At 38.0% G+C, this 14735-nt stretch overlaps 1 protein-coding gene across 1 annotated transcript in view; it reads left to right on the forward strand.

Annotated features, from left to right (window-relative positions):
• LOC126817540 (PITH domain-containing protein 1) overlaps positions 1–14735 on the forward strand; it is an 18473-nt gene continuing 3738 nt past the window's right edge. Inside the window, exons 1-2 of the mRNA XM_050544596.2 lie at positions 1–597; positions 5278–5321. Coding sequence (XP_050400553.1) covers positions 403–597; positions 5278–5321 — 239 coding nt within the window. The 5' untranslated portion in view covers positions 1–402. The remainder of the gene's footprint in view (positions 598–5277; positions 5322–14735) is intronic.

Genomic DNA, 14735 nt, shown 5'->3' on the forward strand with positions numbered 1-14735 from the left:
AGAACTGATACATGCACTTAAGCTGTTGCACCCGGGCTTGCGACCCGCGTTGGCGGAGTTAAAGTCTGTTAGGAAGCAGGAGGCGTAAGGGCAGTTTCCTTATAACATAGCCTTACCAAGCCAAAGAAATTAACTTGAGGCGGACAGCGGATGTATTGTGGCTTATCCTACTTTTTAAAAGATAGCCTCACCATCAAAGGATACCGGGAGAATCGCCAGTCCATTAAAGATGGCCACGATGTCTCGACGCCCCTAATAATCCCAAGAAAGTGGCAATTTTGAGACTGGGTGATAGAAACGTCATTGTAAAATGTCAACAAACAACAAACTCACGTGGTGGAAAAGTTTTCTATAAAATCAGTTTTTTTTTCAAAAAAGAAAAAATAACAGGATAAAAGAACAATGTCAGGACATGGACATAGTCATGATTGTGGTAAAGGTCACTCACACCCCCCTGTGTCGGACGCTGAGAGAGCAGCGGAATATAGTTTGTATAAAAAAATTGACACATTCAATGTAGAATGTCTGAATGAATCTTTGGATGGTTCTGGAAAAACAGTTTTTAAACCATGGGATCAACGATTAGATAAAGAGAAGGTACTATAATTGGATCAACTGAACATGGCAACAACAATACCATTGCAGGATTTTTTATTCTAGCCCTAATATGATATCAGCGTGTGACATAGGGAGGATTCAGGGCGCTATTGCACTTTCGTACCTCTACCAGTTCCTGTGGTCGTAGGAACTTGAAATTATTAGAGGATGTTACGGGGGACTAGCAATGACCACACACCAAATTTCAGCCGAATCGATCAATAACTTTTTATTTTACCGACCTTTTAATTTCTAACGAGAGAGAACTTTATCTGTTTGACGCCATTTGCTTTGTTTACTATTTAGACTCGAATAACAAGACACTAAGACGGAAACCGACACACTGCACTAGCTGCCTATCTCTGCAGTTCATAAAAATTAATATAATTTTCGTATACTTTAATTTTTGCGCGAAGCCACCATGTTCTATAAAATACTATTTGGTGTTGATCAGTGGATTGGCCTTTAGGTGTGAATATTGCCGTGACCTTGAGTCTTAACTTCCCATCCATATCAGGGCCTTTGCGTTTATGATTGCCGTGGCCTTATTTCTTACTGTATTTTCAAAGTTAATGTTCGAGGTGAAAGCAGAGACGACGTCCTTCGGAAAAGATGATTGGGTCAAAGTCGTAGGTCAAGGTCATGTTACAGAAAACTAAACTCAAACTTTTCAAAGTCATTTTTTGGACATTTGACCTTGACTTACGACCTTGACCCCGTAACCATTTTCGAAGGCTATCACCATGGCTTGAATCATGGACGTTTACCTTGGTTCTGTCACACACTGCTCGGTCAGAAAAGGGTCAAACGGAGAGGGGCCCGTGTCCGAAAGGAAGTCAATGGGCGTAGTCAATGTGAAAGGTCGTAGTGACCTCCACTAGTCACCGTTAACCATCCGTGACCTTGACCCTGACCTAGAGTCCGAACTTCCCATCCATCTCGGACCCTTTGCGTTTATGCGTGCCGTGACCTTATTTCATTTTTGGGACAGGGCCAGGGTAAACGTCGATGGTTCAAGCCAAGATGATGGGCTTTGAAAATGGTTACGGGTCAAGCTCGTAAGTCAAGGTCAAATGTCCCAAAACTGACCTTGAAAAGTTTGAGTTCAGTTTTCTATAACATGACCTTGACCTACGAATTTGACCCAATTATCTTTTCTGAGGGACGTTGTCTTTGATTTCACCTCAAGCATTAACTTTGATAATACAGTAAGAAATAGGGTCACGGCAAGCATAAACGAAAAGGGCCCGAGATTGATGGGAAGTTTGAACTCAAGGTCGAAGTCAAGGTCACGGATGGTTAAAGGTGACTAGTGGAGGTCACCACGAACTTTCACATTGACCACGCCCTTTGACGTTCTTTCGGACACGGGCCCCTCTGCGTTTGACCGTTTTCTGACCGAGCAGTGTGCGACAGGGCCAGGGTAAACGTCGATGGTTCAAGCCAAGATTATGGGCTTTGAAAATGGTTATGGGATCAAGGTCGTAAGTCAAGGTCAAATGTCCCAAAACTGACTTTGAAAAGTTTGAGTTCAGTTTTCTGTAACATGACCTTGACCTACGACTTTGACCCATTTATCTTTTCTGAAGGACGTTGTCTCTGCTTTCACCTCAAGCATTAACTTTGATAATACAGTAAGAAATAGGGTCACCGCTAGCATAAACGAAAAGGGCCCGAGATGGATGGGAAGTTTGGACTCAAGGTCGAAGTCGAGGTCACGGATGGTTAAAGGTGACTAGTGGAGGTCACCACGAACTTTCACATTGACCACGCCCTTGACTTCCTTTCGGGCACGGGCCCCTCTGCGTTTGACCGTTTTCTGATCGAGCAGTGTGCGACAGGACCAAGGTAAACGCCCATGATTCAAGCCAAGTTGATAGCCTTCGAAAATGGTTACGGGTTTAAGGTCGTAAGTCAAGGTCAAATGTCCCAAAACTGACTTTGAAAAGTTTGAGTTCAGTTTTCTGTAACATGACCTTGACCTACGACTTTGACCTTTTAACTTTTCTGAAGGACGTTGTCTCTGCTTTCACCTCAAGCATTAACTTTGATAATACAGTAAGAAATAGGGTCACGGCAAGCATAAACGAAAAGGGCCCGAGATGGATAGGAAGTTTGGACTCAAGGTCAAAGTCAAGGTCACAGATGGTTAAAGGTGACTAGTGGAGGTCACCACGACCTTTCACATTGACCACGCCCATTGACTTCCTTTCGGACACGGGCCCTTTGCGTTTGACCCTTTTCTGACCGAACAGTGTGCGACAGGACCAAAGTAAACGTCGATGGTTCAAGTCAAGGTGATAGCCTTCGAAAATGGTTACAAGGTCAAGGTCGTAAGTCAAGGTCAAATGTCCCAAAACTGACTTTGAAAAGTCCGAGTTTAGTTTTCTGTAAGATGACCTTGACCTACGACTTTGACCCAATTATCTTTTCTGGAGGACGTCGTCTCTGCTTTCACCTCGAACATTAACTTTGATAATACAGTTAGAAATAAGGCCACGGCAAGCATAAACGCAAAGGGCCCTAGATGGATGGGACGTTTGGACTCAAGGTCAGAGTCAAGGTTACGGATGGTTAACGGTGAGTACTGGAGGTCACCACGACCTTTCACATTGACCACGCCCATTGACTTCCTTTCGGACACGGACCCTCTGCGTTTGACCGTTTTCTGACCGAGCAGTGTGCGATAGGACCAAGGTAAACGTTCATGATTCAAGCCAATGTGATAGCCTTCGAAAATGGTTACGGGGTCAAGGTCGTAAGTCAAGTTCAAATGTCCCAAAAATGACTTTGAAAAGTTTGAGTTTAGTTTTCTGTAACATGACCTTGACCTACGACTTTAACCCAATTATCTTTTCTGAAGGACGTCATCTCTGCTTTCACCTCGAACATTAACTTTGATAATACAGTAGGAAATAAGGCCACGGCAAGCATAAACGCAAAGGCCCCGATATGGATGGGAAGTTTGGCCTCAAGGTCAAAATCAAGGTCACGGCAATATTCACACCTAAAGGCCAATCCACTGATCAACACCAAATAGTATTTTATAGAAAATGGTGGCTTCGCGCAAAAATTAAAGTATACGAAAATTATATTAATTTTTATGAACTGCAGTGTTAGGCAGCTAGTGCAGTGTGTCGGTTTCCGTCTAAGTGTCTTGTTATTCGAGTCGGTTTCCGTCTTAGTGTCTTGTTATTCAAGTCTAATTAGTAAACAAAGCAAATGGCGTCAAACGGATGAAGTTCTCTCTCGTTAGAAATTAAAAGGTCGGTAAAATAAAAAGTTATTTATCGATTAGGCTGAAATTTGGTGTGTGGTCATTGCTAGCCCCCCTTAACATCCTCTGAAAATTTCAAGTGCCTACGACCACGGGAACTGGTAGAGGTACGAAAGTGCAATAGCGCCGGATTCAGGGTGGGTGTGTGGTGGTACATTTTTTTTATTCTACCTTCATCAAAATAAAGTCAAACAAACAATCGTGTGAAGCATTGCCGCTGTTTTGGACTAACTGATCCACTCTAATCCTGTTCCTAATAAATGAGCAGAATGTTTCCGATCTGCCAGAGCTTCTGATTTGATCAAATTCTAGCCAGACCTCACTACAAACTTCACTCCACCTTGGGCTTCCTACTGATCAAATTCCTTAACACATCGCTGTATTATTAAGCCCAATTAGGTATTAGGCTAGACTGAATAATCCAGTTTATGATAGCTCCATATCAGAGACTAAAGTCATGGTAACAGTGGTTACCTATCAAAGTTAGCCAATTTGGATGTGCACAGAAAATAAATGTTATTGTTTAGACTATTAATATCCATGATATATCTTTGTTGCACATACTTAATTAATCAATTCACATGGCTTTAAAGTAGCTAAGTCTCTAACTCAATATCATCCAAAGTCTTGGACACAGAAAACATGTATTATTTGTCAATTTAAATCAACATTGATGTCGTGATCTTACCGGGAAAAGATGGGCTTCTGATATCCAATATTTAAGACAAAATAAACATTTTGTGTCATTTGTAACAAGGGATTCAAAGAATGCGGCTAGACATAATCTACAAGTCATGTTAAATGGTGACATCATCATATTCTTATCTGGAGAGCATTTGCAATAAATACTATCGATTAACCAGATGCTAGATAGAGATTGCCATTCGATTGAGACATTTACATTACATTATTTTTTGCTTTGCGACCCATTTGTGTCAATTTCTAGGTCCCAAATGTTAGCAATTTAGCTTCTTTAACTACACTTTAAGTTGGATTTTAAGAAGGTTTTTAAAGTCTGCCGAAGAAAAATGTGAAAATGCGAGCAATTTATATGTTTATGTTTGTTTCAGATAGAGGGTGGTTGAGTGGTCTTAAATGTGCTTCACATAAAGGCCTCTCTTGGGTAGCTAATTGTAACATTTTCAATATCTGCAAATTTATACAACATTAACAGTATTTCTTCTAAAATATGAGAGAAAATATGTGTTTGAAGAGAAACCCTTTGCTAAATCGTTTTTTCAACATTAACAGTATTTCTTCTAAAATATGAGAGAAAATATGTGTTTAAAGAGAAACCCTTTGCTAAATCGTTTTTGTCTCTTACTTTATGGCATCTAAATGGACAGTTTAGCAAATTGCTATCAATATTTATCAGAAGTTATTTTATAAATTATATATTTCAGTTTGTGGAAAGTGATGTAGATGAAGAACTCTTATTCAATATACCGTAAGATTTCATTTTTAACATTAAAATTTGATTTTGGAACTGACTTGTTATATGTTATTTCAAGGATTATTAAGTTATTTATACCTCCCCAAAAATCTGAAAACTGAAATATTTCTTCAGTGAACGGGAAATATAAGAGTCATATGTCATATGCTATGGCCTTTGATAAAAGAAGGGTATTCAAATTTGTCAACCTGAACTATTCACGCAATTAAACAGTCGGCTTACTTCTACAACAATGAAGGTGGTTGGGTGTCTGAATGGTCTAATGTGTGCACTTTAGCTCATAAAGTCTGTCTTTGAGTCAATTAAGTGCCTAACCTCATGGGTTTTCTCCAGGTACTCCAGTTTCCTCCCACTGTTAAAGGCCCTTACGGGCTAGTGATTTATTGAAATAAGTTGTACCTATATCTTCGATGTGCCATCCAAATCTCGTATGTCGATTTCTGCAACTTTTCACTAATTTTCCGGGTAAACAAAAAACATTATAAAAATGTTACTACACCAAATTCAACTATTTTTTGTCCCTCGCCTTTTGAAGAAAGCAGGGGACTGACTGTCTGTCCGTCAGACCATCAGTCTGTCTGTCACACTTTTTGGGATACAATAACTCTCCTTCTAATTGAGCTAGAATGTGCAGGTTGATGCCTTGATGGTGTTCGAAGATGGGCATTTTCTGCTTAAAGTACGCAGAGATAAGCAATTGGATTGGTTGATGCTTTGGGACACAATAACTTTAGTTCTGATTAAGTGAGAGTGATGAAACTTGGTGTATAGTTTCATTACATCAATACCTTGACTAAGTTTGATATTGAACATTTTCTGCTCAGGGTAAGGTAAGCAGAGCGCTAAACATTTTGATTGGTCGAGACTTTGGGACACAATAACTCTCCTTCTAATTGAGCTAGAATGTTCCAACTTGGTGTAAGTGTTTATTAGGTTGATGCCTTGATTAAGTTCAAAGATGAGCATTTTCTGCTTAGGGTAAGCACAGATAAGCAATTTGATTAGTTGTTGCTTTGGAGCACGATAACTTTGATCATAATTAAGTGAGAGCTATAAAACTCCGAGTATAGATTCATTATATCATTACCTCAACTAAGTTTGATGAGAATTTTCTGCTTAGGCTAAGGAGCGATAAGCAATTTGATTGGTTAAGATTTTGGAACATAACAACTCTGCTATTAATTGAGGTAGAATGTTTAAACTTGATGTTGATGTTCATTAAGTGAATGTCTTGACTGAGTTCAATGATTAACATTTCCCGCTAAAGCTAAGCAGAGCCAAGCAGTTTCTTTGACTTTGATACTATCTCATAGAGAGTGATGAAACTTAGTGTATAGTTGATAATCAGTTTGATTGCTTGGTACTTTTGAAAAAGATAAAGTGCAATTAATTAATATGTGTCATCTATTTTTTTTTATGAGATTTCGGCTGGGGAACATCAGCCTCACTGTTGGCTTGTTTACACAATGATTTATAAACTAAACAAAAATTATTGCATTAAGCGGGGTGGGGCACCTATGACGTTATAAATGAGACTTATTTTTCGTAAAATCAGGGGCCATAAATTATTCAGGAAGTTACGATCTGATATGTGCAAATATTGAAAGGAACCAAGATCTGTCGGTTATAAACATGCATTTCAAGTTTCATCAAAATCGGTTTAAAATTGTGGCCTCTATAGAGTCCATAATCTAAAAACCTTTTTTTTTGTACAATTGTTATATAGTGATAAGGCTAGTTACATAAGTAGTTAATTGTGGTCTGAATCTTAGTTAAGCTTGGAAGAGTTACTTCCCTTTAACTGTCTTTGCCTTTGATTTATAAAAAGACTTAATGATGTTTCTACTTTGTATGAATGATCTGCCCTTGGGGAAGAATAAACATGTGGATCATTGATTGGTGTTTTCTTTATTGAGAGTTAAAGATTGAGAAATAGTGACACCCCCAGTGGGATTAAACCCACATAACATGGTGGAGACGCCAGATCTTTCCCTGAAGTAACTTTATAGTCATTGAATTTGAGTGGATGGCATGACTTTTCTTCGATTGAATTGGATTTGATTTTTATTTTGAGCCAGCCAAACTCGCCTGGTTTGAGTCAAGCCCAGCTTTAACTCTTCAGGCTGCTTAGGCCTATCACTGTGAATATTCGCATTGTCATTGTGTGAAAAGACAATTATTGTGCCTATTTGTGGTTGCAGTTTGACTTTGTTCAAGAACATTTTTATCAGTTTCATTGTGAAATTTTGGTGAGGTATCCTAATTCATCATAGGCCTAGTTCGTTTGTAGTATTCCACTTCATTCAATTATTAGCCTAGATCTAGACATGAACACTGCCAAGAATCAGTTAGACCTAATTTAGCCTGTCATGCAGTAATATGATGATGAATAAACATTAAAGCAAAGATGCAGTAATATGAATGATGACGAATGAAAATGATTACAAACTTTTGTGTAGATGAGCTCAGATCAGATCTTATTTACAAGCTGAACAATTTCAACTTCCAGTTTTTAAAATCATTGAATGTGTGCTGTGTCCAGTGAGATTTGATTCATTTTCAACTCTCTAGCGATTCCTGTTACATGTGCTGTTTCGAAAGGAGTGCAGTGACATTTTCATCCATTTTAGCTTTTATAACAACATTAGTTTTATATTCTGTGTTTTATAAAACTATTAATTTAATTTACAGAACTGTTAAGTAATATTTAGTCAATTTGTACAAAATTATATTGTCAACTTCTTGATATGTAATATTTGTTTTCTTGTAGGAATCAATTGCATGTTACTATTCAAAATTTCTTTTCAGGTTTAAGTTTTATGATTTATGTGTAGGCCTATTCTTTTATTACCAGAAATTGATCAGTGTCAGTGTGTGTAAAGTCCTAGGTACCGTAACTTTAAATGTTATTGTTTGGCCTAATATTTCTCTTCTTATTATCTGCAATGGAGAAAATGATTGATCGGTTCGATGGGTCTGTTATTGATAGGGATACTGCAAGAGCCCACATTCTTAGCTTTGAGGATTACCTCAACCATCAAGATATTGCTATTGACGATGAAGAATTTGAGCACATATCACAACTGTTTAAGCAATCGCTCAAGGGCAAGGCTCGTATTTGGATAGAGGACATTGAATTTGATTCTTACGCTAGTTTGAAAGACCAGTTCATTGACAAGTATTCCTCAACTAAAACTAAACTTGGATTGTATAGCCAATATTCCAATATTCAATATGATTGTTCATTGTCACCTAGTGACAATTTAGATAAAATCAAGAAATTAGCCAATCAGTTAGGTTATAATTTGTCACAAGTTAGGGATAAATTTATATCTATTTTACCAACCAACTGTAAACAGGCTGTTATTATGGCAAGTTCAGATGACACAACTGCACAAGCACTTGCGGTTCAAGCTCAACGCTATTTTGATGTGGGTAGTAATTCATCACCAACTACTGCTGTTAAAGAGGTTTCCTTTAATTTGTCTGAGAATTTGTCCAGTTTACGATTGCAATCCCAGAATTCCCATAGTCCCCAAAGGAGAACCCCAGCACATTCTGATTCCAGCAGAGACACATCTCATTCACCTTTCCAAGTTCAACGACCTAAAAGTCCCTCAAATTCTAGGTTGGGCAATTCACAGCCACCCTTTAGAGATATACGTCAGTCGAGGCGTGTTATATTTTGCGATTATTGCCTCAATCCGGGTCACACATGGAGATCCTGTTTTGCTCGGCAAGATGATCTTATGAGTAGGCGTAGACATTTGTCACACTCTTTTAACCCTACTAGTTATCAGTCACCTTATACGTCAGATTTTCAGTCGCAGCCTTCTGCTGTTGACAGACAGGGTTTTCGACAACCTGGTGGATCATCTAGGCCAAAACGCTCAGATCAACGCACACATAGTTCTCGCAAGGATTTTTGAATAGGGGAATATTTGATAATAATGCTCCACAAATATTCCCCCAACTCAATCATCTAGTCAAACATGGAGATCCTGTTTTGCTCGGCAAGATGATCTTATGAGTAGGCGTAGACATTTGTCACACTCTTTCAACCCTACTAGTTATCAGTCACCTTATACGTCAGATTTTCAGTCGCAGCCTTCTGCTGTTGACAGACAGGGTTTTCGACAACCTGGTGGATCATCTAGGCCAAAACGCTCAGATCAACGCACACATAGTTCTCGCAAGGATTTTTGAATAGGGGAATATTTGATAATAATGCTCCACAAATATTCCCCCAACTCAATCATCTAGCCACACATGTTTCAAAGGACATTAACTTGGATGTCATTCTTCAGTTAAGTCCCTTTAATTACTGTAAGGGTAGTTTATCAGATAGAAAATCTGTCCTTATTTTATTTGATAGTGGTGCTTCTAAATCACTTATTTCACAATCCGTTGTTAATTCTTCTCCTTATTTGTCAAGTTTACCCGTACATAAGTTAGAAAAATGTTTGGAATTTCGTATGGGTAATGGTCAAATGTTAAGTTGTTCAACTTTCATGTTTATACAAGTCTTTATTCCAGGTTATTCGTTTCGTTTAAAGGTTTATATTGCCCCAAATTTAGTGGGCATTGATCTTATTTTTGGTCAGGATACCTTATCAGAGTTACAAGGTTCCTTACATTTTGAGGATAATGTATTTCGGTGTAAGCCTAAAAGAGTCAACTTTTTCCCAACACACAATGTGTACATTAAGCCAGGTCATACACGCTATGTTGCCTTATATGGTCATGTCCCAGGTCTATATAGGAATCGTGAGGTCCTCCTACAGAAGAGATCAGATAACAAATGTTCATCATTTATACTCGCTACTTTACAGCGTAACAGAACTGTTGTTCCCATATCAAAGCCTGGTAGTAAAACTCTTCACCTTAGGCAATCTCATCCTTTGTTCTATTTCAACACAGGTACTGTTTTTGTGTGTGATTCGTCAGATTTTGTTCAACGTGCAGAACAATATTCCCATCTTAAGAAGGGTGATCCTTTATTGCAGTTATCAGAAGATGAGATTTTACAACAGCAAATTAACTTGTATGATAATTCTATTTTGTCACCTAATGAGAAGAAAGATTTTCATAGTCAACTATCCCAAAGCAGAGAAGCATTCAGTCTTTATGGTGAGATTGGCCATTGTTCTAACATTGAAGTTGACATTAATGTTAATGACTCTCGTTCATTTTATATTCATCCATATCATACCACTGAATCTGATAAAGAGGTTATCGATGCTGAACTTAATAAATTAGTAAAATTGGGTATCATCGCCGAGGGTCACCAATCGTACACCTCTCCTGTTTTAATTCTCCCTAAAAAGGGAACTACAGATAAACGTGTTGTAGTTGACTTTCGTCACTTAAATAAGCGCATTAAGAGGTATAACCATCCATTCCCTTTATTATCATCTACCTTGCAAAGAATTGGTCATGCTAAACCCACAGTTATCAGCTGCCTTGACCTTAAGTCTGCTTTCTTTTCTATGCCCCTTTCCCAGAATGCTCAACAATACACGGGTATATCGTCCTATTACGGAGGTCGCCACTTTTACTTCAAACGCTTAACACATGGCTTAAGTGTATCCCCTGCTATTTTTCAAGCCGAAATTGATAGGATTCTCTCTCAAGTACCTGACAGCCGTCATTACTGTATTGCTCATCACGACGATATCATTGTATTTAGTAAGGATGTCCAGTCACACAGTAGTCACTTAAAGGCTGTCTTTCAAGCACATGGGTCATTTAATTAAGATTAATAACGAAGGACTTGTTACCCTCCAACCATTGGCAAATCGTTGCCAGGCAATTCAACATCTTGTTCGTCCTAAGTCTAGTAAAGAAGTTCGTAGGTTTATAGGAGCCGTTAACTATGTCTCAAACTTTCTGCCAAGGCTACAAGAAGTTATGCAGCCCTTTCATCAGATTTCTTCCAAGAGATCTAAATTTTCATGGACCGAAGAACATGAAAAGGCTTTTCAAGATGTAAAATATCTTCTTACTAACCCACCTGTTTTGTACCTCCCAACTGCAAATGGTCCCTTGAGTCTCTATAGCGATACATCTCGATCAGCTACTGGATCGTACATTACACAAATCATAAATGGCAAGGAGCGCATATTGGGTTATTATTCTAAGAAGTTACCTCCGGCATGTAAGAATTACAGTGTTACCGAGTTGGAAATGTTTGGTCTTCTCATAAACATCACAAATTTCCAGTACTTACTCAAAGGAGTTGAGTTACTGCTTATGTTGACCACTCTGCAATAGTTCAACTTCTGTACTCCAAGAAAGAGCCTTGTTCTCAACGTCTCACTAAGTTAATTGTCAAACTATCCCAATATTCATTCAAAATCTTCTATAAAAAGGGAACTGAATTAGTCTTAGCAGATTTCTTATCAAGGAGTTCAACTGATACAGATGATGAAATTGATCAAGTTGTGCCCACTGCTTTTACCTTTTCTGAGCTCGCATTTCCTGTTACTCAGTCAGCAAGTCGCCCGGTTACACGTCAATATGCAAAACAGAAGCAAATTGCCATTCCCGAACTCTTCCCCAAACCTTCCACACGCACTACTACAGTTAGTCAACCAACTTCTAGTACTTCAACTGAAATCCCTTCTCCCATTGTGTCTTCCAATAATATCTCTTCACAGTCAAGGAATTCTAGAACTCACCAGTCAAAATCTCAACAGAACTCTTCCATTCCCCTTCCCTATATACGCCAACCAAGCCAGAATGCTGTCCCACCTAAACCACCACCAGTTCTCGCCGACACACAAGTATCTTCCTCTAATGATTCTATACCTGAATCTCGTCTGGTCGATAAATCAGTAGATATTGTTATAGATGGTGATACTCCCATTGATCTCTGTATTCCTCCCAAACCCCTCATCCATAATTGTGAACGGCTGGTCACTAATCATTTCCCAAAACAAGCTGAATTGGATAAGTTGTACAATGTTATTAAGCGTAAAATCATCAGAGACTATAATTTGACATTCGATCAGAATAAGCTTCGGCTTGAACAAGCATCTTCTCCCCAATTTAAGCCTATCTATGATTATTTGTCTCACAATATATTGCCCAGTGATCGAAAAGCTGCGAAACGTCTCAAACTTCAAGCAGAAGAGTACATTTTAGCAGAGCATATTTTATTCCGTCTTCTCCTACCCAAGGATGATCGCTTTACTCTTCAACTTGTATTCCTGAGTCAATGTGCACAAATTTGATACATCAGTATCATGATAGTCAGTTGTGTAATCATCAGGGAATAGTTCGGACTTATTTGACTATGAGAAAGCTCTTCTACTTTCCCAACATGTTTCAGAGGATCGCACAGTACATTAATACATGTTCTACTAGCCAGAAATTCAAATCCAAGACAGATAAAACCAGAACATTTCATCCTAGGATACCTGAAGAATACAATGATTTGACAAACTTAGTATTGATTTCAAAAGCATGCCCGCATCCATCTCTGGTTTTAAGCATCTTCTAGTTATCTGTGATGAGATTACTCGCTTCATCATTTGCGTCCCAACTAAGTCAGTTGACGCCGAAACAGTGTGTGAAGCTTTAATCCAGAAAGTAGTCTGTCTCTTTGGTCCCCCATCTGTCATAGTAACAGATATAGCTGCAAGTTTCATCGGAAAATTGGTTACCTCTCTTTGTACAACACTTGGTATTAGTCAAAAAGTAATTAGTGTTGCAAATCATGGTAGTCTTCTGGCAGAACGCCACCTTATATCAATCTCTGATTTTCTCAAGGTTAACTTAAATCAGTATGGAACTGATTGGGTCAGATATGTGTCTCCCTGTTGCTATGCTTACAATTCTTTTGTTTCACCACAGTTAGGTGACTTTTGCCCTTACGAGTTGGTATTTGGTAAGAAGCCCAAAAACCTTACCCATCTTCGTTGACAATTCGATAGAGTTTGTCGTTCATATTCCGAGTATGTTTCCCATTTAAAGGACAAGTTTGATCATATTTCTAAGACTATGCTTGAATTACAAAGATGTCAACAGGAATCTCAGAATATCAGTATTGCACACACCCTCAGTAAGAATCCTATTTACAGATAAGGCCAGTTAGTTTATGTACTCAAACCGTACTTCACATTCACGTAAAATCAAAGCTGATTGGTGTGCATCAAATTCTTGCTCGAACCCATTACGTTCTCTCTACATTGGATGGTAAGGTCCTACAGGACGTCTATTCGATTAATCGGTTAAAACCATGTTTTGAGACAAAAATTACCCACATTGATCAACTTCAAAAAGAGTTAGGTAATATTCCTAACAATGACAATCTTAATGTCTTAACTGAAACTAATCAATGTTTCATTACGGATGAATGTGATGTTATCTTACCTAGATTTGATGAGAGTAATATTGTTTCTAATAGGTCTACAAATCCTATTAATATTTGTCATTATCTCCCAAATAGTACAAATAATCATAATATTGCTTATGTAGATAAGTTATCACACTATCAGTTATCAGAACAATGTAAGATGTTACAGGAAATGTCTAATGTGTCTTCTATGGAACTGCATAAAGCTAGGTTCAAATGTGGTTCATTGCAAGTTTTGATAAATACCTCTAATGTCAAGAAAGGTCAAACTTCTTCCTGGATACCAGTTATCTCATCTCCTGTTTTGTTTAATGTAGCCAATGGACTTATCAATGATAATAAACTACAAGTAACTGGTAGCCTAAAGAAATATCAAACCTTGTTGTAATAATTATTGTTTTACATTCATTTGAGGATTATAACATAAGTGTTTTTTTAACATCTCTGAATCTTGTTTATTCATAGACCCACCTATACAGCATATTTCAGAGCAATCTATTCTTGGTAATATATACTACATGCTTTTGGGGGTTTTGGAGCATTTGAATAAACCTATTCTGATTTGTTTACTCATTTTTTTATGATGTCTTTGATTTGTTCAAAGTTTCATGCCTTGTAATATATGTTACACATTAGTATTTTTAAGCACTTATACAAACATAGATGATATGTATTGTCAAACTAGTTTTTCCAAAAACTGTGTTTTTGACTTAGGAGGGAGGGATGTTATATAGTGATAAGGCTAGTTACATAAGTAGTTAATTGTGGTCTGAATCGTAGTTAAGCTTGGAAGAGTTACTTCCCTTTAACTGTCTTTGCCTTTGATTTATAAAAAGACTTATTGATGTTTCTACTTTGTATGAATGATCTGCCCTTGGGGAAGAATAAACATGTGGATCATTAAATGGTGTTTTCTTTATTGAGAGTTAAAGATTGAGAAATAGTGACACCCCCAGTGGGATTAAACCCACATAACACAATCAGGGGCCATAATCCATGAAGTTTCGCTCCGATACACGCCAATATCAAAAGCAACCAAGATCTTTTGG

This window comes from Patella vulgata, chromosome 4 (assembly GCF_932274485.2).
Source record: "Patella vulgata chromosome 4, xgPatVulg1.2, whole genome shotgun sequence".
Lineage (NCBI taxonomy): Eukaryota > Metazoa > Mollusca > Gastropoda > Patellidae > Patella > Patella vulgata.